The sequence below is a fragment of the Schistocerca americana genome, chromosome X, assembly GCF_021461395.2.
Source record: "Schistocerca americana isolate TAMUIC-IGC-003095 chromosome X, iqSchAmer2.1, whole genome shotgun sequence".
Taxonomy (NCBI): domain Eukaryota; kingdom Metazoa; phylum Arthropoda; class Insecta; order Orthoptera; family Acrididae; genus Schistocerca; species Schistocerca americana.
The window spans coordinates 280,685,952-280,708,633 of record NC_060130.1 but is presented as its reverse complement, the minus strand read 5'-3'; the positions used below and the strand labels follow the sequence as shown (position 1 = coordinate 280,708,633).

Below are 22,682 nucleotides of genomic sequence, written 5' to 3'. Positions count from 1 at the left end.
TGCAACGCAGCTAGCTCTTTATTCGCACGAAGTAATGGCTGCTATCGACAGGGGATCTCAAGTTGATTCCGTATTTCTAGATTTCCGGAAAGCTTTTGACACCGTTCCTCACAAGCGACTTCTAATCAAGCTGCGGGCCTACGGGGTATCGTCTCAGTTGTGCGACTGGATTCGTGATTTCCTGTCAGGAAAGTCGCAGTTCGTAGTAATAGACGGCAAATCATCGAGTCAAACTGAAGTGATATCAGGTGTTCCCCAGGGAAGCGTCCTGGGACCTCTGCTGTTCCTGATCTATATAAATGACCTAGGTGACAATCTGAGCAGTTCTCTTAGGTTGTTCGCAGATGATGCTGTAATTTACCGTCTAGTAAGGTCATCCGAAGACCAGTATCAGTTGCAAAGCGATTTAGAAAAGATTGCTGTATGGTGTGGCAGGTGGCAGTTGACGCTAAATAACGAAAAGTGTGAGGTGATCCACATGAGTTCCAAAAGAAATCCGTTGGAATTCGATTACTCGATAAATAGTACAATTCTCAAGGCTGTCAATTCAACTAAGTACCTGGGTGTTAAAATTACGAACAACTTCAGTTGGAAAGACCACATAGATAATATTGTGGGGAAGGCGAATCAAAGGTTGCGTTTCATTGGCAGGACACTTAGAAGATGCAACAAGTCCACTAAAGAGACAGCTTACACTACACTCGTTCGTTCTCTGTTAGAATATTGCTGCGCGGTGTGGGATCCTTACCAGGTGGGATTGACGGAGGACATCGAAAGGGTGCAAAAAAGGGCAGCTCGTTTTGTATTATCACGTAATAGGGGAGAGAGTGTGGCAGATATGATACGCGAGTTGGGATGGAAGTCATTAAAGCAAAGACGTTTTTCGTCGCGGCGAGATCTATTTACGAAATTTCAGTCACCAACTTTCTCTACCGAATGCGAAAATATTTTGTTGAGCCCAACCTACATAGGTAGGAATGATCATCAAAATAAAATAAGAGAAATCAGAGCTCTAACAGAAAGGTTTAGGTGTTCGTTTATCCCGCGCGCTGTTCGGAAGTGGAATGGTAGAGAGATAGTATGATTGTGGTCCGATGAACCCTCTGCCAAGCACTTAAATGTGAATTGCAGAGTAATCATGTAGATGTAGATGTAGATGTAGATGTGGTGTCTCCGTTTTTTCTGACTCTGGGGCGTTAACACGGCGGTGCTGTCGTTCTGGCTCCTCTTGCCGGCTAATAAAATGCCCTTGCTCCTTTGAAACATTGCAACGACATTTTGTGTTTAACACAGAGCACTGGCGCTCAGGCTGAAGATGAAGATTAGTATGCAATCGTTTCCCCTTCTCTCGGAAGCTAATTTCTGACGGTAAAAAATTCTTACAACACCAGGATTCGAACGAGCTACCTCCGCGGGGGTTAACACAACACTGACCTCGCTTCAGCCACTGTTAGCAGGGAGGCTTGCGGTATCTTGAATAGAGCACGGGTGACGTGTCTCTGTGCGCCGGAGCCACGACATACAGCTGGCGGCAGATAGCGGGACTTGATGGCGAGCGATTAGTAGCACTCCGGCCGTGCCAGCGTTGTCCTATCAGCACATGTTACGTGGACTTCTGGAGCAGAGCCGGCGTCTTATCTGCTCACGCTTCTCCTTACGGGCACCTTCAATCGGCGTAGTGTACACGGCATGTTTGTAAAGGTGTTCGCTCTCGTCCTCATCTCTGCGCTGCTCGTTACTTCGCAGGTAAGTTCTCTCGAATAACATGTCAACATTCCATTTGACCTTTCCGCTGTATCTATGGAGCGTCACGACAGTAGCAGGAAACATATCTTACAGGGTATGAGGTTAAGCGTGATTTTCCTCAGCATTCTAAGCTACAATTGCAGCAAGTACCTATTTTCAGATTGTATCGAACGTTCAACGCAAAGGTGAAATGGTAACTAAAATGTTGCTGGTACTGACCAGACAAAAATAACTACTTGCGTGATGGACCACCGTGTTGTTGCTGTTGTTCATGCTACTGCTTAAAAGGAACGATTTTTTCCTTAACCATAATTATCCCACCAGTGATTAGTCACAACTGTATACACGTGCTGTTATTTGGAGCGCATGGTGATTTGTCAGCATGATATATCACGATCTACACATTGGACCCGTAGAACCTTGTATTTTCTGTGTGTTTCGCCCATATAAAGAAATAATATTACACAAGGAAGCCCTTATGTTCGCATGATACTTCATTTTCACCACAACTTAAAATCTATCATCTCGATGTCTATTTAAACTATAGTGAGATAATGATCTACAATGCAAAAAATGTAATTTTGCGAGATTTTCGCGTTTGTACGTAAAGGATAATTTGAAGTTTTTGGTTACGAGTTGATAGCCACGACGACTGTTTTATTCGACTATGTTCTAATCGGTACAATAAATGGACGACACACATTCCGCGGCCAGAAAGTTTTTGGAGGCGTATGTGGGCTACGTCCGAATGAAAAAGCTTTCTTCAGTCGTAATTACGTACAAAATATTTATTTATGTGATCACAGTTAAGTGAGAATGTGATACTACTAATAGTAATACTTACCTGGAGTTTTTAAAGCACATCTGCGAGTCTCCAAAGTAAATTATTCCCGAGTGGTCTCAATCAATTTTTAAAGAAATGTTTAGTGAAAATGACTTACAATAACAAGAGGAAGATAATTCTCGTAATAAAGAGAGAGAAACCTATAGTACCCGGTCCGATGACAAGATAAGTGGCGAACCTCCGAAGAGCATCAATCGTATAAATTTTTGGGAGTAATAAATGGCTCTGAGCACTATGGGACTTAACATCTATGGTCATCAGTCTTGGGAGTAATACTAACAAGCGATATTAAATGAGAGGAATCCAAAAATCAGTGTTACGAAGGTGAATGGAAGATTTAGATTTGTTGTAAGTTTGCTGGCGAAACGTTGGATGGATGTGTTAAGAACATCACATAAAATACGTTAGAAGTTACGAAGTGGCTTAATAGCCCTAAATTGAACGAGTTCAGTTGGCCGTTGTAACCCACTCGAAAGTCTAACAGAGATGCTCACGGAATTTAAAGGTGAATCCTTGGGAGAAACACTACGTTTCACTCGAGAAACTCCGTTGTGTGTAGAGTAGACTACGGAAATTCTACCTCTACAATTGTATAGCTCAAGTAGAAATCTTAAGAATCTTAGAGATTAAGGCTCATCTAAAGGAATGTAGGTAGTCATTTTTCTGTCGTGGAATGTGCGAATGTGATAGGACTCACTATTGGTAAGAAATGTCCTCCGCTTTACACAGCCCAGTTGGTTGTTAAGTATGTACGTAGATGTACATATTCAGTGCAATACTTACGAATAAATCTTAATTACTAATGTCGGAAGGTCGACATATTTATTCCTTCCTAGTGGCTCTTGAAGTATAGTTACTGCAGCACAAGCTGCAGAAGTAATAACTACACAGTCCTCTTACAGTTGACCTTGCCTATAGCACTGTTGAACTTCTAAATCATAGTGATTACTTTTGGCTGTTTAAAATTGCCCGTCCGGGCATGCAGTGGGAGAGGGGTGGGGGGAACTTTCAAAAAGCTTTCGGATCTTTGTTAAGTGAGATACACCAACATACTGCCCTGCATAATATAGTCCATACTTTATTTAATCTAGTTGTCAGGAAGATAACCTTCAGTTCAAACATGTCGTTCTTATAGAAATATTAGAAGAAAGCATCAGTGGATATACCGTTGTCCTAGACTCGCTAGGCACATGCTTTATCGTACGACCTCCTACAATGTTGATCGAAAGTAGCAAGGTTGGCGCAAAATGGAGGGAAAGCAAATGCTGCAGTCACAGTGAAAACTTTAAGGAACTTTGGCTGTAAGCGCAACACTGAATGTTCCCTAAATTCAAGGTACCACTAAAGCTATATTTAGCAATTTTTTTGCAAATCATTATGAATATTTTAGTTCGTCATAGGATACTTAACCCGTTCGGAGTGTAAATTGTAGATTTACGTCAGAGACCTCGTGAAAACTTGGACAGAATGGGAGTACGTCGCATGTAGAGGCTCTCGATATAAGGAAATGTTTCCACAGCTGTTCCTTGTTTGCTTCGGCTGTGCGGCGCTCACACGAGTGCGGCAGTTCAGCTACAGGGAGCTATTTGAGAATACAACTGCACTAGTCATCAATAACAGAGGCTGAAACTTCATGTAGTGTGTCACGGAAGGCATGGTGCATTACAGGTACGAATTCCTAATATGTAAACTGAAGTGTTGGCAGAAGAGCCAACACCGTGTTGCTAGAGGAGGCCGAAATGCACGCTGTTAAGCTCACGCAGATTGGCGTGAGGTCTGGAACATTACAAGGAAATGAGAACTTAGAAAAACGGACGCAGTTGCTGTAATACTTAACTTTAATCCACAATTGTAGAACATCTCTCTTGATTGTACATAATTTCCATTTTAATATACACTGGTAATGGCGCCTTGCTAGGTCGTAGCAAATGACGTAGCTGAAGGCTATGCTAACTATCGTCTCGGCAAATGAGAGCGTATTTGACAGTGTAGCATCGCTAGCAAAGTCGGCTGTACAACTGGGGCGAGTGCTAGGAACGTCTCACTAGACCTGCCGTGCCGGCCGAAGTGGCCGTGCGGTTAAAGGCGCTGCAGTCTGGAACCGCAAGACCGCTACGGTCGCAGGTTCGAATCCTGCCTCGGGCATGGATATTTGTGATGTCCTTAGGTTAGTTAGGTTTAACTAGTTCTAAGTTCTAGGGGACTAATGACCTCAGCAGTTGAGTCCCATAGTGCTCAGAGCCATTTTTTAGACCTGCCGTGTGGTGGCGCTCGGTCTGCAATCACTGACAGTGGCGACACGCGGGTCCGTCGTATACTACCGGACCGCGGCCGATTTAAAGGCTACCACCTAGCAAGTGTGGTGTCTGGCGGTGACACCACATAAACACTAGCTGATACAGCCAGAAACTGTTAGTGAGGGTGCTAGACAAGTACGCTTTGAGAACGACTGTAACCCATTGTTGATACTCCTTTACGTAACTGAGGCCTCTAAGACACACTTGTGACGGCGCTCGACTCGGAAGTAACTGTTTTGAATCTTCATATCAGAAGGATTTTTCATTGTCAATATTTGATCTATGAGTTAAATACAGATGGTGTCGTAACGTTCTTGATCAGACTTTCCAGATACGTCCTGCATTAAATTCTAAACCACTCTGCAGCGCTTGTGGAGTGGACTCCTGAGGTATTTTGCAGGTGATCCGTTCATCAGAGGGGATCTTGAAACGCATTGGTCTCCTCAGTGGCGTTAGTACTGACCAAACGACGTAACGCATTATTTAGCGCACTGAACTCGTATTCGGGTGGATGACGGTTGAAAATCCCGTTCAGCAGTCCAGAATTACATTTTTCGTGATTTCCCTAAATCACTGAAGGCAAATCTGATACGCACACGGCCGATCTCCTCACTCAATCTGAGCTTGTGCTTCATCTGTGATAATTCGTCGTTGACGGGACATTTAACGCTAATCTTCCTTATTTCGAAAGTAGTAAGCTATGTGCTGGCGCCGGGTTTCACACACGTCTCTTCTGTAATTATCGACACCTACCTACACTAAAGAAAGCCTTTCCGATTTAGGATGCCAAACCCTGGAGGATATCATCTGCAACAGTGTCATTTGCATTTACTATGTTTGGTGCAGTAGCTACAACGTCCACTTTTATGTAGGTGAGGCGTAATGCTGGGTATTAAAAAACTGACAAGTTACTTTATGTGTGTTATTGATTTTACGTAACGTGCGCAGATTTGCAAAATGGCACATGAAATATTGATTCCGTACTGATATGGCAGAAAAAATACGTCTATGAGTGTCGGTTTTCTGTGTGAGCGAGGTGAGTAGATCATCGATATCTAGGTACTACAGTACCTATGAAGAGATAAGCAACACACATGGCAATATGCAGACCAATTTCTCATAGATTCGTAGAAATGTATCCGCTTTTAAATTAGCATTATCAATTTCAAAGTACAGATACAGATTACCATGCCATATGTAGAAAATCATATTTTAGAAGTTACTGATCATAACAACGCCAACAGTACAACACGACCAGAGCGTGAAACAGATACCAGTCAGATAACAGTTTTTCGAATGTTTTTGCACCATCATATATACCATCGTTATATCCAGGTGTCACCCGGTAGAAAATCTGTAGATAGTACATTCGCATATTATTCCATCATGATTGTTTGTGAGCACAGAATGGTACCCATTTTTGTGGACAAACAACTTTCTGTACTGGTAATTGAAAAATTACCACAAACGGCGATGTTTCGCCAGTGCACGGGCATGACTATCTGAGAAAATCATTAGGCATGCCACAGAATGCGCTAGCTAGTATGTTCCAAAACGCCACACATAAGAAGGGGATTTTTCCGGGGGTCATATATCGGGTTCTATTGATGACAGAGAGGGAAGGTCAAGTGCTTTAGATAGCCTCTGGGCTAGGGACAATTTGTATACACAACGGAAAGATCATCTTACTGTAACTATCCTACAGTACACGGTTGACTTTTGAATATTACATACTACCTTCAGCTTAGGCAAATGGTACAACTGGTTGGTTCTTTTTGCATTAGATGTGATCTATAGTGTGCCTTAAGGGGCTTATCGAAGTACCATTTAGTTCATGGGCGGTTCTTGACAAAACCCGAACTACATGTTTTTTGGGAACCAAAAACGAGCCGTGGATTCGAAAACGGCGACGCACAGCAACTGACTGAATTTTTACGATATATTCTTACTATACTGATAGCGAACAAACTTGAAAATTTACTTGATAGCCCAGTCAACGAAGACCAAAAAAGATCAAATAGGGGAAAGCCTCGCGTAGTGGCAAATTTTTGTACATTGGTGGGAGGGTGTGTCATAAAGAACGCACTAAAAATACCGACCGGTGGGGTGTGAGCATAAGGTGGGAGGGGGCGGGAGTATTTAAAGGTTATTTTTTTATGTTTTTCTTTAGTAATTAGAATATCGCGGCTTCTAGAGAAAATGTTTTCCAGTACTGACTTAAGGAAGGCATTTGACACCGTCCCGCACGGTCGTTTAGTGAGAAAAATACGCTAAAAAAACGAAGGATTTATCAGAGCGGATGGGACGGAAATTGGTAGACGTGATTTACATGTGCAGACAAACAAACTATTACTATTTCAGAAAAATTGGATTATTTATTCAGGAGAAAGAGCTTCACAAACTGAGCGAGTCAATAACGCGTTGGTACACCTCTGACCCTTACGAAAGCTGGTTAATTGACATGGTTGCTGGATGTCCTACTGTGGCAGTATGACAGGAGACAGTGGCAGTTAAATGTTGCGCTGAATTAGTGAGTAAGAATGGGCAAATGGGAGTGGATGAGTCTGAGTGATTTAAGAGTGCAGCGATGGGCTAGTGGATGTGAGCGAGTTAACAGTTTGGGGAGATGGTGGGAGTATCTCCTGTCTCACAGCTAGCCTCCTTCGTTCTGTCCTACTACTACACTCTGTCACTATTTCCCTCTTAGTCTTTCTTACTGCTTCTATCTCATTCATTCCTTCCCACTGCTTCTGTCTCTTGTCAGTGTCAGTACCTCTCTTCCTCGTTCTCATTGTCGTAGACTCCATCTCTTATTATCACTAGCTATCATCCTACTCTACTTTCTCATTCTCGTTATTCCTCTCCCATTAGCACTTCTTCCCTCCCTCTTTTTCCAGCACTGTTCTGTCACGGTGAGCTATGTTCCACTGCCATTGTCTCCTTCGCTCTTCCTATGCCGCAACCACTGCCTACTATCTTCCAGTGTTTATTACTTTTCCTTCTCTTTCCCACTGCCACTGCCTTCTTCTCTCTCAGCATAAAAAGCGCTAAATGCCAAAATTTTAGGGAAAATTTTTAAAGGTGCTAAGGACGGTAGAATGAGGCCGCTGATACCCCATTTTTCAGTCGGTCTTTTAAAATAGGTGCATCAAGCATTTTTTGTGCTCCGATAGGAACATTTTTCCTCTGGTGAAAATATTGCACAAAAAGTATGGAGTAGGGCGATGACTCGTATTAGAAACAGTCGGGATTTTCCTTGAGATGTATTTTCTTGATAGCTGTCTTTGGGATTCTACCATTTTTCGCAAACTCTTCAAATTGGGGTTAGCAATCTCTGTATTGTTCAGTGTCTGTATAGTGTAATGCAATGGCCTTCAGCCATTCATGCATGTATGTCTGAAGGAACACATTGCCGACGGTCTACAGTCATACTAAATTGAAGAAATTTAATCGCAAATTGCTAAAATGATTCTACACTAGCTGTACAAATGATTAGCGACAGATGAAAAACTGTACCAGAACGGAACTAGAGCCCTTTAACGCGAGTTGTCAACTTAACCACTTTGGCTATCCATGCTCGCTTCCGAGACTGACGCAAAGTACCATACTGGCACGTATTCTGGCGGTTCCCGCACGGGGAGAAACATTGTTACTCTCGTCGTTTTGCCTTGCCGTGGTCTGAAATACAGGTTGATAATGTCTGTATTGAAGTTAAAATCTTCTGGGTTATTGCGTCACGTCATGTTTCTTCTAAAATGATGGACGTTTCGACCCCTCTGCTGGGATCTTCCTCAGAATCTTCTGGTGTCCACCACTACTAGAACAGCTAGTGTTCTAGCAGTAGTGGACACCAGAAGATCCTGAGGAAAATCCCAGCAGAGGGGTTGAAACGTCGTTCATTTTAGAAGACACATGACGCGGCCTGATAACCCAGAAGATTTTAACTTCAGTGACGACGGCCACGAAAGCCTGCAGACTTACATAATGTCTGTATAGTTCAATGTCTGTATAGTCTAAAGTAACGTCCTTCAGACGTAAAATATGGGTCGCTCTGCGAAGCGTGCACGGATAGCCAAAGTGTTTTAGGCGACCGCTCGCATTAAGCGCGAGATCCGGGTCTCACTCCATCTCCAACACAGATATCCATCTGTCGCTAATCATTTGTACAACTGGTGTATAATAATATTTGCAGTTTGGGAATACATTTCATTATTAAAAGTAAGTTACAGATTCTGCAGAAGAGATATCGCACAGGAGTTTTTTTGTTGAATAACACCTATAGCGCGAAGCGAAACCGCAAGAGCTGTATGATGAACACATTCAATCACTGATGATAAAATGATGATACAAATTGTCGTGGAGTAACTGTTACGTTATGTATGATTCATTTTTGCGGTTTAGGATTTCGTAACAGCAATTTTGTCAAATATTTCTATGTTCTTAATTGTACGTAGCTAGATAACAGAAATAATACACATCTTTTACCGACGCACTCATCGACACATCAGCAGAGAAGTCAGTAAGTAAGACGAATCTTTTTTCTTTAGGCTCAAGGTTTACCTATTATGGAGTTGGTGACAGAGACGTACACATATTATCACAGCATGTTACTCTAATGAGCGGAGCCATTGACTGTGCTACTTGTTTCTTAAATAGAAAAAATACTTTATGAAGAATAGGAACGTTGGAGGTGTGTGCTTGGGAGAAAACCCATTCATGTCACACCTACAGGTCATATGTAGATCTGAATGATGGATCACTACACTTCCCTGGTTTTTTAGCCTACGATTTAAAGTACATAACGCATCCTGAGATTTCGTGGGATTGGTTGAATATGCAAAGACAACTGCAGTGGATTTAAATAGTGCTCTTTAGCCCAAAGCAAATTTTAAAGTTATTTGCACATAAAGTACGTTTAGTTCTATTTTCGTTTCTTTATGTTGCTTCATGTAGGCTATGCCGTGTTTGCAGTTAAATTAAGTTAGACGGATACATGAGTTTTGGAGGAAGCCATACGACATGAATCAATGCAAATGTTTGCTCCTGTGGACTGTACTTAATGTAATGAGTTTCTGCGTAATTAAATCTTTGTCTCATGCTTCCTTTCAGGATGTGGAAACTGAATCTGAAGAAGGAGAGCCGGCAAAAAATAAGATATCAAAAGAGGTTATACTGCAGAAGATAAATGAAGAGAAACGTTTCTTGATCGATAACTTTGAACATGTGCGCGCCATGACGGAGAGCTTCGTGGAGCAGATGAAAGAGTCCGTTCAAGTCTCGTTGCTGAAGGAACTTAATCAACTGGTAAGCAACAGACCTTCTGCAAGGCTTATGAAACTGATAAATAAGTCACTCTCATTCTAGAATATACTTCTCGTCTTTCAAATTAAGTCACTATGTGACACATTGTGGCACATCTCCTCGCTAATGGGAGTATCTTTGGAGAAACGCCAATTTCTTCAAATGCTGTGTACGTCGGATATCCATCGTAAGAATAATATATTCCATTTCTTGTGTTTATATAGTTTTTCACTTCATGCTTTTGTGTGTCGGTGGAGTCAGTGCACGACTATTCGTGGGGTCTCCCACACCATGTAAAATGTCAACTGTAGCTGATTTCTAATTTCGTTTTAATCTTACGTTGGTGCGATAGTCCGACACAGCTAAAACGTGTCACAACATAAGTAAAGATTTGGATAATGCACTATCAAGCCCTATTTGAGTACCTCGTTCTACGTGAATAGACATCAACTTTGGGGCAGCCGTGGGACGGATCACTCTGTGTTTGCATTGTTCCACAATAAGTAGCTACGTTGACGGCTTAATCTATGGTATTAACGATTCTTGTTTCACACGCAACAATTAGTTACACAACATAGTCTCCCATCATTTATGGTGTCCTTCTAAATAATTGTCATACATTTATCAACCAGTAATGGGGTTCGAATACCAATAGCTGAAGGAATTCTTTGCCTCTGAAACGCTTATGGCAACACATTTTACCCTCCTACATCATATACTATTTTAGTTCCATAAATACCTGAAACACAAAAAGCAGTACAACGCTAGAGGACAGTATCGATTTGTAGAATGACCTGCAGAGGATTGATGAATGGCTGTTGACCTTGATCGTCAGTAAATGTAACATATTGCACATAGACAGGAAAAGAAAGCTACTGATGTACAACTACACTGTTGATGAGAAACTGCTGGAAATAGTATCTACCGTAAAATATCTCGGAATAACTATCCAGAGCGATCTTAATTGGAGTGGCCACATGAAACTAATGTTATGAAAAGCAGATGCCAGACGAAGATTCATAGGAGGAACCTTAAAGAAATGTAACTCATCCACGAAAGAAATGTCTTCCAAGGCACTTGTTGGACCCATTCTTCATCAATATGGGACCCTTACCAGGTATGACTGATAGAAGAGATAGAGAAGATCCAAAGAATAGTGGCGAGTTTCGTCACGAGATAGTTTAATCGGCGCGAGAGCGTTGCAATGGTGCTCAACTCCAATGGGAGACGCTACGAGAGATGCGTTATGCACCACAAAGAGGTTTATTATTGAAATTTCCAGAGAGTACTTTTCAGGGAACAGTCGGACAACATATAACTTCCTCCAACATGCATCTCGCAAAATGACCGCGACAAGAAAATTCGAGAAATTAAAGGTAATACACATGTTTACCGACAAGCATTATTCCGACGCACCATTCTCGAGTGGAACTGGGAATGGGTATCAGTTAGTGGTACCCTTCACCACACACCATCAGTTGGCTTACGGAGTATGAATGTGTTTGATTTGTTCACTGGTTTGGATTATTCTCCGAATAGCTACTGCAATCTAAATCCATTTTAAACCCTTTACTGTATTCATCACTTGGCCTCCCTCTACAACTTTACACCATTCTCTCTCTCTCTCTCTCTCTCTCTCTCTCTCTCTCTCTCTCTCTCTCTCTTCCCTTCATCACTAAATTGACAATTACACCCTGTCTAACGATGTGTCCTATCAAACGATCCCTTTTTTACTAATGTTGTGGCATAAATTTATTTTCTTCCTCATTTCGATTCAGTACCACATTTCAAAAGGTTCTGTTCTCTTCTTGTCTGACCTGCTTATCGCCCACGTTTCACTTCGGTACATGCCAACACAAATTCTGCTTCAGAAATGCTTTTCGTACTGTAGTCAGTCTGCATTTTTATATCTTCTCTACCTCGTCCATCATGAATTATTTTGCTGTCCATATAGTAAATCTCATCTGTTACCTTATCTCAATTCCTAATATAATTCCTCCAGCATCGCCTGACTAAATTTGATTACATTCCACTGGCCTTGTTTTACTTTTGTTATTTGTCTTACAACCTCTCTTCAAGACATCCATTCCATACAGCTGCTCTTTCAAGCCTCTTGCTCTTCTGAGACAATTACGGTATCATCGCAAACTTCAAAGTTTTTTTCTTCTCCCTGAACTTCCATCCCCTCTCCATATTCCTCTTTGGTTTCTTTCAGTGTTTGCTGAAGGTACAGATTGAATAACATTGTGGATGGGCTACAACACTGCCTCACTCACTTCTCAATCACTGCTATCTTTCCATTTCCTCAGACTCTCATAACTGCAGTCTGGTTTCCGTATAACTTGTAAAGATAACCCTTCGCTCCGAATACTTGATCTCTGCTACCGCCAGAATTTCTGGAAGTGTATTCTAGTCAACACTGTCAAAACCATTCGCTAAATGTACAAATTTTGTAAACGTAAATTTGCTTTCTTCACTCTATCTTCTAGGATAAACCTTAGGTTCAGCATTGCCTCGGATGTTCCTACATTACTCCGAAACCCAAACTGATCTTCCCCGAGATCGACCTCCATCGGTTTTTCAATTCTTATTTAAATAATCTACATTTATACACATTGTATTTGCATGGCGCACGATACCTTGTGCCGTCCTGTTCTACTCGCAAATGGTGCTGGGTAAAAACGATTGTATGTATGTCTCCGTACGAGTCCTAAATGCCGGCTGCTGCGGCCGAGCGGTTCTAGGCGCTTCAGTCTGGAACCGCGCTGCTGCTACAGTCGCAGGTTCGAAACCTGCCTCGGGAATGGATGTGTGTGATGTCCTTAGGTTAGTTAGGTTTAAGTAGTTCTAAGTCTAGGGGACTGATGACCTCAGATGTTAAGTCCCATAGTGCTTGGAGCCGTTTGAACCATTGAGTCCTGATTTCTCTTAATTTGTCTTCACGGTCCCTAGGCAAAGTGTACGTTGGTGGCAGTAGAATCATTCTACAGTCAGCTGCAAATGCCTGTTCTCTAAATTTTCTCAAAAGTGTTTCACGAATAGAATTCTTGATTTCTGAGGTATTTCATCTGTCTCACGTATCTTGCACACCAGGTGGAATAGCTGAGGGTTTTCCATGGACATGAAACTCTTCTCGCTTTCTATAATATTACCTTCAAGTTAATTTCCTCAGTATAGCCTCCACTTTCCAGCTCTTCCTTCTTCCCTAAGTACTGATTTTTCCATCTGGTCTCTTTGACATTCATACAGCTGCTTCCCATTTCTCCAAAGGCTGGTTGGTTGGTTGTTTTGGGGGAAGGGACCAAACAGGATGGGGAAGGAAATCGACCGTGCCCATTCAAAGGAACCATCACGGCATTTACCTGAATCTCCAAAGGTCTGCCTAATAATTCTACAGGCGGTATCTATCTTTCCCCTAGTTATATATGCTTCTATAGCCTCGCTTGTCCTGGAAACATTCGTGCTTAGCTATTTTGCAATTTGTCAGTCTCATTTTTTTGACGTCTGTAATACTGTTCACCTGCTCCATTTACCACATTTTTATATTTTTTTCTGTTATCAATTAAATTCAACATCTCCTCTGATTCTGTGATCTCCAAGGATTTCTATTAGGTCTTGTAATTTTACTTATATGATGCTCTGCCTCCTTCAGTATTTTATCTCTCAAGGCCACCAATCCAGCTTCTATTGTATTTCTTTCCACTGCTTCAGACAATCGTTGCCTTATGCCTCTGTGGCATTCTCAACAGCTTCTGGTTGTTTCAGTTTATCTAGCCCCCCTCTTCTTAATAATGTTCTGTATGTAAAACCAAAACAACAAAAATTGTGAGAAGTCGAGCATTCCGGATAGTTAGCCCACAGGACCCTCATACGAGTGGATGATGGATCAGATCTCACTCTGCGCATCAGCTTCGGTTTTTCCGAGGCATGACTAAATCATCAGGTAAAGCAAATACCGAGATGGTTTCTTAGAAACGACACTGTCGATTTCCGTCCCCATCGCTTCCAAAGTTCGTCTTCGTCCTATGTCTCTAAAAAATCTTGTCGGGACGCTGCTCTCCCAATCCTCCCTCCTACTCTTGTGTAAACAGTTTTCAGCTACGAATTTATGATATTTAATAACCAGGGAATATTCACCCATTTCTGTGAAATACGTTTCTTTGCATTTCTACCCAAACAGGTTTGTTTTTCTGTGCCTCCATCACTGGTTCTTGGCTTTATCACGGCCAAAATTTTGCTTGAAATGCTGGGTTTGAAGCTGCGAAGAGTTCCAGACGGCAGGATTGTAGCTGGACCCTTCTGCAGTATATATTATTAAGGGAAGCCATAATTGTTGTACTTCGTCTCTAATGGTATCGCCATCGTCGGTACGTAAAGCACCATTGCACCCACCGTCACATCAAACCACTTATCGATTTGTCATGAGAGCAAAGTTGCCATCAATATGGCATATTATTGACATTTCGTGGAAGGACAGTATAAGATTATGCAGAAATGGACCGGTTGGTGGAAAGCAGAACTATTAGGAAAAAATTGAAAGTATTTGTGAATGAAATAGGTGGTGCGAGATTGATCAGTGGGATTATTCAACTAATTAAAGAAATAAAGTGAGACGTAATTTCCTTGATAAAAAAATGAATTGTATTCTGATCCATGAGAAAAAGCAGTAAGCTTTGAGAATATATAAAAACAAATGCTTAGCCAAAGCGAGCTGCATTTTCCAAAAGCCGGGAAAAACAGCCTGAAGTGGATATTACGAGGAGGATGAGCAAATGACACACTCGGTGTAATATATACTTTTGAGTCATGAATAGACTGTATATGAAAGAACATTTCAAAGGCACAGTCTGTACTTGGCCGAATAATTTGTGGATAATGAACTCGGCAAATACGCTTCTAAAACTTATCGTGAATGACCACCGATACACATGCATGTATGCACACACACATACACACACACACACACACACACACACACACACACACATACTTACTTACTTATCGCGAATGGACCCAGAAGGATCACGCAAAGCTTTCTGACGTCGTTTCTTCCATACTTCTTTCATTCGTTCTCCATGTTTTCTTTTTCTTTCTTCTGTCCATTTTGTTCCTGGTCTCTTTAGTGCTTCCTTCTCCGACAATACAATCCACTTTTCCACCTTATTTCTAAAAGTTTTTCTATCTTTGACATCTTTAAGTTCAATATTTGCTTTTTGTAAATCTAATTTTACTTGGCTAATCCATGGTGTTGTTGATTTGACTTTTTCTATGTAAGTGAGAATTCTGTTGGTGAGTCGTGTGGGGGGAAGTCTAGTGACATGTCCATAAAATTTTAATCTTCGCCTTCTTGTCTGCTGCCAGGTTTGATATAGTTTCTGTGGTTCTTCTTGATTGTATCCGGTATCCTTCTTCTGTTAATTTTGGACCTAAAATCTTTCTCATAATTTTGCGTTCTTCTTTTAGTATTTTTTCTAAATCACATTTTGTGTAGAGTGTGAGCGTTTCACTAGCATATAGTGCTGCTGGCTTAATTACTGCGCAGTAGTGTCTGATTTTTGTGTTCGAGGAGATGCATTTTTTATTGTATATTTCATGTGTCATACCATATGCTCTCTTCATTTTCTGTTGTCTGATCTTCTGTGCAACTTTCTCTCCTCCGGTTGGCTCCAAAATTTCACCTAGGTATTTACAATGTTTTACTCTATTTATTTTTCCATATTTTGTGTTCAAACTGTGTATATGGAATTTCGTACAGAAAAATTCTGTCTTTTGAAACGAAATTTGTAAACCTACTTTATCCGCGCATTCCTTAAGGATCTCTATTTGTTTGGTGGCGATTTCTTCATCATCTGCGAGTATGGCCAAGTCGTCCGCGAATGCTAAACAAGATATCTCCACGTTGTCTTTGGTTCTACCAAGATGGATTGGTTTCCAGTAGGATTGATTTTTTAATTCTTTTTCCCATTCCTTAATGACTTTATCCAGGACTATATTAAACAGAAGTGGAGATAGCCCGTCAGCTTGACGTACTCCAGTTTTTATGAGAAAAGGTTCAGAGATTTCTCCCCTGAATTTAACTTTAGATACAGTGTCTGTCAGTGATTCTTTGATAAGCCTTAGTGTTTTGGAGTCAAGTCCAAGTTCCTCTAAAATGTTAAACAAAGATTGCCGGTCACTTGAGTCATAGGCTTTCTTAAAATCTACAAATGTACAAATTATGGGGGCATTTCTAATTGCTTTGTGTTTTAATATTGTCTTTAAATTAAATATTTGTTCTATGCATGAGCGACCGGGGCGGAAGCCTGCTTGATAATCACCAATTTGGCGTTCCAGCTGCTCTTGTGTTCTTTTCAGCAGGCATGTTGAGAGAATTTTGTAGGTGACTTGTAAAAGTGAGATTCCCCTGTAGTTATTGACATTTGTTTTGTCTCCTTTTTTATGTAACGGGTGAATAAGGGCACATTTCCAATCCTCTGGTAATTTTTCTGTTTCCCATATTTTTGTTATTATTTTTGTGAGCTCTTGCAACGTTTTTGGTCCTAGGTTTTTTAATAGCTCTGCAACAATGCCATCTTCGCCAGATGTTCTATTATTTTTTAAGTTTTTAATGTGACATTTGATTTCTTCCTGTGTTGGTGGTAATGAATCCGGTTGAGCGTTGGCACTGATTTCTTTGGGAAACCTTAAACTAGGTTCTGGGCAATTTAGTAGGTTAGAAAAATATTGAGCCAATACTTGACAGTTTTCCTGGTTTGTTAGGGCTAATTTACCATCTGGTTTTCTGAAACATAAATTTTGAGGGATATATCTTCGTATTTTATCTGCGAAAGTTCTGTCGAAGTCTCTTGTATTATAGTTTTGGAAATTTTCTTCTATGGCATCCAGTTGTGCCTTTGTGTACTTCCTTTTTGATTGCCTAATAGATTTTGAAACCTGTTTTCTAACCTCGTTAAATAAATGTAGACTTTCTTGTGATTTTTTACTGTTATATTCTTGAAATGCCTTTTTTCTCCTTTCCAATGCATTTTCACAGTCTGAATCCCACCAAGGGTGTTTGAATATCTTTTTCAAGGGAATAGTTTCCTTAGCTATTCGCGTGATTTTAGAATGAAATTCTTCCCATGTGTTTGCCTTTTCCTTCTCCCATTCTTCTTTTACTTTAGATTCTTTAATCTTCTTGGTGTCATATTTCTGTATTTCTGTTTTCTTCTGATGACTTCTTCGTGCTGTAAACTTGATTTTAATTCTAGTTAGGTAATGGTCTGAATCAATGTTTGCTCCTCTGCGTACTTGGACGTCGTAAATTTCTTTTTGTACTGAGTATGAAATCGCCACATGATCTATTTGAAACTCGCCAATTTGTTGTATAAGAGATCTCCATGTCTTTTGTTTTCTTGGACATTTTCTTAGAGATGTTGACATTATCTTCAGGTTATTCTGCTTACATAGTTCGACGAGCCTTGTACCATTTTTATTGGTAAATTTATGTGCAGGATATTTGCCTACGGTTTTTTGGTGGATTTTCTCTCTACCAATTTGGGCATTAAAATCGCCGAGTAGAACTTTTGTATCATCTTTTGGAATCTTGGCCATTATATTCTCCAAATTTTCCCAGAACTTTTCTGTTTCTATGGGGTTTTTCTTGTTGTCTCCGTTTGTGGGAGCATGAATATTAACCATTGTGTATGTTTTGTTGGCACATTGTAAGCGCATCGTCATTATCCTATTATTTACGGGAGTAACTTCCTTGATGGAGCTGAGCACGCTCTTGTGTATGATAAACGCCATCCCGAGATGGGGGGCTCCTCTTCCGATTCGTTTATCCGTCTTGCTCTTAAAGATGCGATAGTTGCCATAATCTGATGTTTCTTCATCTGTAAAACGTGTCTCCTGTAAAGCTAGTATTACTATCTTTTGCTTTTCAAGTTCTGTTGTAAGGTTTAGAAGTTTTCCTGGTTGGATTAATGTATTTATGTTAAAGGTTCCAATGTATGTAGGTGTTTTAAGTGGAAGTTTGCCAGAGAGCTCCGAATTTCTCTGATGTAATCGTGTAAGTCCAGGTTCCCCAGAATCCGAATTCCTGGTTGCCATCTGTTGATGGGTGGATTGGTTACCACCTGGGGTAATGTTGTTATTACTTGCACGAGTCATACTTGCTTGTAATCAAGTTGGTCCAGTGTTTCCACTGGGTGTTTAGAACCAGGGATTGTTAGTTCCTGGCGCATTATGACCAGCCGCACATTGTGTGAACAGACGCTGACCAGGATGCCGATGGTTCCCACTTCAGACGCGTCCTGGATTTGGGTGTTGACAGTGCTTATTGTAATGGCGGCACTTACTCGCCATGACACAGCAACGTCTTCGGGTTCTGTGGTTTTTGAATGAGTGTGACCCTTGCCAAAAGTCACCCTCCCACACCCTCGTGATGCTGCCGCCTCGGTCCGGGACTGCTTATTTGGGTTTCCCCTTATTCGCAGCTGTCCACCATATCTGATGGATCGATCGCTATCCGCCACCTGCGACCCGCCCTGTACCTGAGGCTCGGCTAGGGCACACACACACACACACACATATATATATATATATATATATATATATATATATATATGTGTGTGTGTGTGTGTGTGCGTGTGTGAATATGAATGTACTATCTGTCAGAGAGGGGTTGAAAGTTTTGGTGTTCAGCTGATTTGAGATTTGGCTTGAACGTTTTGTCGGGGATTCATGGACAAGTGATTGGAAAGAGGTTGGGTGGTATTCTTATTACGATAATATGCCTCTGTTGGAGTGTCACTTAATTATTTTATCTATTATTGCAAAAAATGTCATGTGTACTTCATAATTAAACAGGGTTTTCTTTTCTGCTTTGGTTTTCTGCATGTGGCAGTTTTCTTACAGGGTTAGGATGTTTTTTTTAATTGTTAATTCTAATTATTTTCATGTCTTCTCTTTAGAGGCTAGTTTTTGATTGTGTTATTTTAGGTGTTCTACAACTGAGGGGTGGTCTGTCCCATCCTTCCAGACGTTCATGTGTTCTCTGTATTTGACATCAAATATGCTGCCTGTTTGTATTTTGTATCTGCCATCACAGATGTTACACTGTAATTGATGTGTACATGTTTTCTGGTATACATCTATCTCTTTTGTCAGTTTTGGGATGTATTTTCGAATAGAACTATCTGTTTGCATGCTATGTTTACGCCTTGTATTTTGAAAATGTTGGTGTTTTTATGTGTGAGTTGGTGTTTGCATCTCATTGTGTACTTTCTTATGTTTTCTCTTATATTTTCCTGATTATTCGGTGTAGTTGTTACGGTATTGAGTGTTTGTGATTGTGTTTGGTCCTGTTGTATTGTTGTCTGTGGTTTTTTGTTATATGCTTTTATTGTATTTTTAATTGCGTTGTTTACATTTATAACCATTGATTTTGGTTATTTGCATTATTATGTCATGTTCTTTTTGGTAGTTTTCTTTGTTGAGTGTCACTGTGTTGAGTGTATGGAGCATGTGTCGAAGTGCTACTTGCTTTTGTAAGTGTGGGTGGTTTGATGATTGGGGAATGAGAATGTCAGTCATTGCGAGTTTACAGTAAATTTCAAATGTATGTTTATTGTTTCGTTCTTTGATTGTTATATCCAGAAAGTTAATTTCGATATTATGTTCTCTTTCAATTATAAATTTTTCATTTTTATGCATTTTGTTGCTGTCAGTATGTAATTTTTCTGTTTTTGTGGTTTGTGGTTCATCTATTAAGCAGAGGATGTCATACATGCACCTGAATCAATATAATATATTGTATTCTTTTGCTACTGTTTTTTTGAAAATGATCTGTTTAATGTGGTTCATAAAAATATTTGCTAAGGCTCCTAAAACTGCGGAACCCACTGGTAATCCATCCTTTTGTACATCAAATTCATTATTGAATTGGAAGTAATTTTGTTCTGTTATGAGCTATATTAATATGAGCATTTCATTAATCTGTTCATTGAGTTGACTATGTGTTTACAGGTTTTTGTCTACGATGTCTATTGTTTCTGGTACTGGTATGTTGGAATACATGCTTTCTACATCAGATGACGGGAGTATTGCTGTGTCTTGGGTTTTTATATCTTTTATTTGTTGTATTAGCTGTGTGACGTTTTTAATGGGTCTGTCTTCTTGTACTTCAAAATTTTCAAATATTAATTTTAAGATATGTCCTGAAAGCTTGTAAGTGGGAGATTTTTCTGAAATGCAGTATCGGCCTCGCAGGGAGATTCCATTTTTAAATGTTTGGTAGGCTTCTGAGGACAGTAAGAGGGAGATTCATTTGTGTCAGATTTCCTTCATTCGTGTTATACAGTATGGTATCTATATTTTTCTGAATGTTTTTTACTTTTGCCTGGAATCTGTTTTGTGGGTTTGATTTTAATTTTGTGACGTTATTTTGGGAGATGAATTCTTGTGTTTTTTCAATGTATTGTTATTTAAAGTTCGAGTCTCGGTCGGGCACACAGTTTTAATCTGCCAGGAAGTTTCATATCAGCGCACATTCCGCTGCAGAGTGAAAATCTCGTTCTGGTATTGTTATTTGTCTATACGTACTACTGTTTACCCCTTGTCTGCTTTCCAAATGATGACATATTCATTTTGAAGTTTTTTGCTAAGTTTTCTGAGTGTTGCAGATTTTGTGTGAGTGTTGTTTTTGTGCTGTTATTTCTTCGTGTTGGCTCTGATATTATGGATTTCTTCTTTTACTAGTTCTCTAGTTAGTACAAAGTTACCACTTCTGTTTCTCTCCTATGTCCCCTTGCAAACATACTTTTTGCTTTTATAATTAGATTCCCTGTGTAATCTTCAGCCATTTCTGAAATTTCATTTTATTTTAATCCTTTCTCCAATAGGTTTATTTGTGTAACTGTAAGGTTTACTAATCTTCGGTAGAATTTGTGTGTGTGTGTGTGTGTGTGTGTGTGTGTGTGTGTGTGTTCGTTGGTTGTGTTTACAGTTATTGTGTGGTGACTGAAGATTCTTGAGTTAACTAATCTTTCTTCGATGAACTGTTTCCATTCTTTGTACAGCAGTTTTTGTGTGGCTTTCGGGTAGATCAGATGGGAGAAAACATCAATACTACTAATGGTGTTTCCAAGTTCCAAATGTGTCTTATATAACTCGTAATTTAGCTCCTCTTTTGTAATGCATAGGAATTTGATTTCGAATACTGACCACAATTTCTGGGCAGCACACATTGCTTTTTGGGCGTTGAGTGAACTGTTTCACTGATCCATACTAACGTCCATTCTCCAGTATGCTCCTTTCTTGTAGTGATAACACCGGCCACATCTGCTTCAAACCATAATAGTAGTCTTACCATGCACTGGCTGATTTTGAAAACAAGCAAGGGCACTGTAAGGCAGCTATTGTGTTTTGAAACAGACGTGGCCGATGTTACCACTACGGGAAAGTTGCACCCTGTTGAATGGATTTTAATATGCAGAACTCTGATGATGTCCCATATGTCCTCCACTGGAGACAATCTGCTGATCCAGAAGATCAAGGCCATATGTCGACACTCTGTAGGGTCTGTTGAGTTACAACAGAGGTATTTGGACGAGCGTTATCTTGTTGGAAAACACCCCTTGGAATTCCGTTCATGAATGGCAGCACAACAGGTCGAATCACTAAACTGACATACAAGTTTGCAGTCGGGGTGCTTGAGATAACCAAAGGAGTGCTCCTACTGTCATACGAAATCTCACCCCTGACCATAACTCCAGGTGTAGGTCCAGTGTGTCTAACACGAAGACAGGTTTGTTGCAGGTTTCCTTCTAACCAACACAGAACCATCACTGGCACTGAGGCAGCACCAGCTTCCATCAGGAAACGCAAACATCCAGTGAGCTCTCACTTGACGCCACTGAAATAGCAAATGGTGGTGGGTTGGGGTCAGAGGAATTAACGCTAAAGGGCGCCTGGCTCGGAGCTGTCCTGGAAGTAATCGATTTGTAACAGTTCGCTGCGTCACTGTGGTGCCAACTGGTGCTCTACGATGCGCCAGAGCTATACGCCGAACACGATGGTCTTCTGCGTCGGTAGTGCCACGTGGTCGTCTGGAGCCCGGTCTCCTTGCGGCCTACATTTTCGTGAAGACCGCTGCCAGCAATCACAAACAGGGTGTAAATTTTAAGCTGACAAACCGGAATAACTAGGAAAATAAGCTTCATACGAAAAAATGTGTAGAATCCAAAGTTGATTATTTTCGAAGGAGACATCTTCTGCTGCTATGATTAGCCCGCCATCCCAGCTCCCTGGGGATGAGGCGGGAGGCTACTTTAAAACTTCAAATAGGAACTCCCAATTTTTACTGCAGAATCAGATTCTACATAAAAAAATTACGTTCATTTTGCCTTAAACATTTGTTTTGATTCTTGGTAGTTGGCGCTGTAATTCAAGAAAATCCATGTTCTCATTTTTGCGTGGAAAATGGTTACGGATGAATAAACAATATTCTCTGC

General features: G+C 40.6%; 1 protein-coding gene across 1 annotated transcript in view; it reads left to right on the top strand.

Moving 5' to 3' along the window:
* Positions 1–1,582: 1,582 nt before the first annotated feature.
* LOC124556664 overlaps positions 1,583–22,682 on the top strand; it is a 55,749-nt gene continuing 34,649 nt past the window's right edge. Inside the window, exons 1-2 of the mRNA XM_047130634.1 lie at positions 1,583–1,746; positions 9,997–10,191. Of these exons, the coding sequence (XP_046986590.1) occupies positions 1,690–1,746; positions 9,997–10,191 (252 nt within the window). The 5' untranslated portion in view covers positions 1,583–1,689. The remainder of the gene's footprint in view (positions 1,747–9,996; positions 10,192–22,682) is intronic.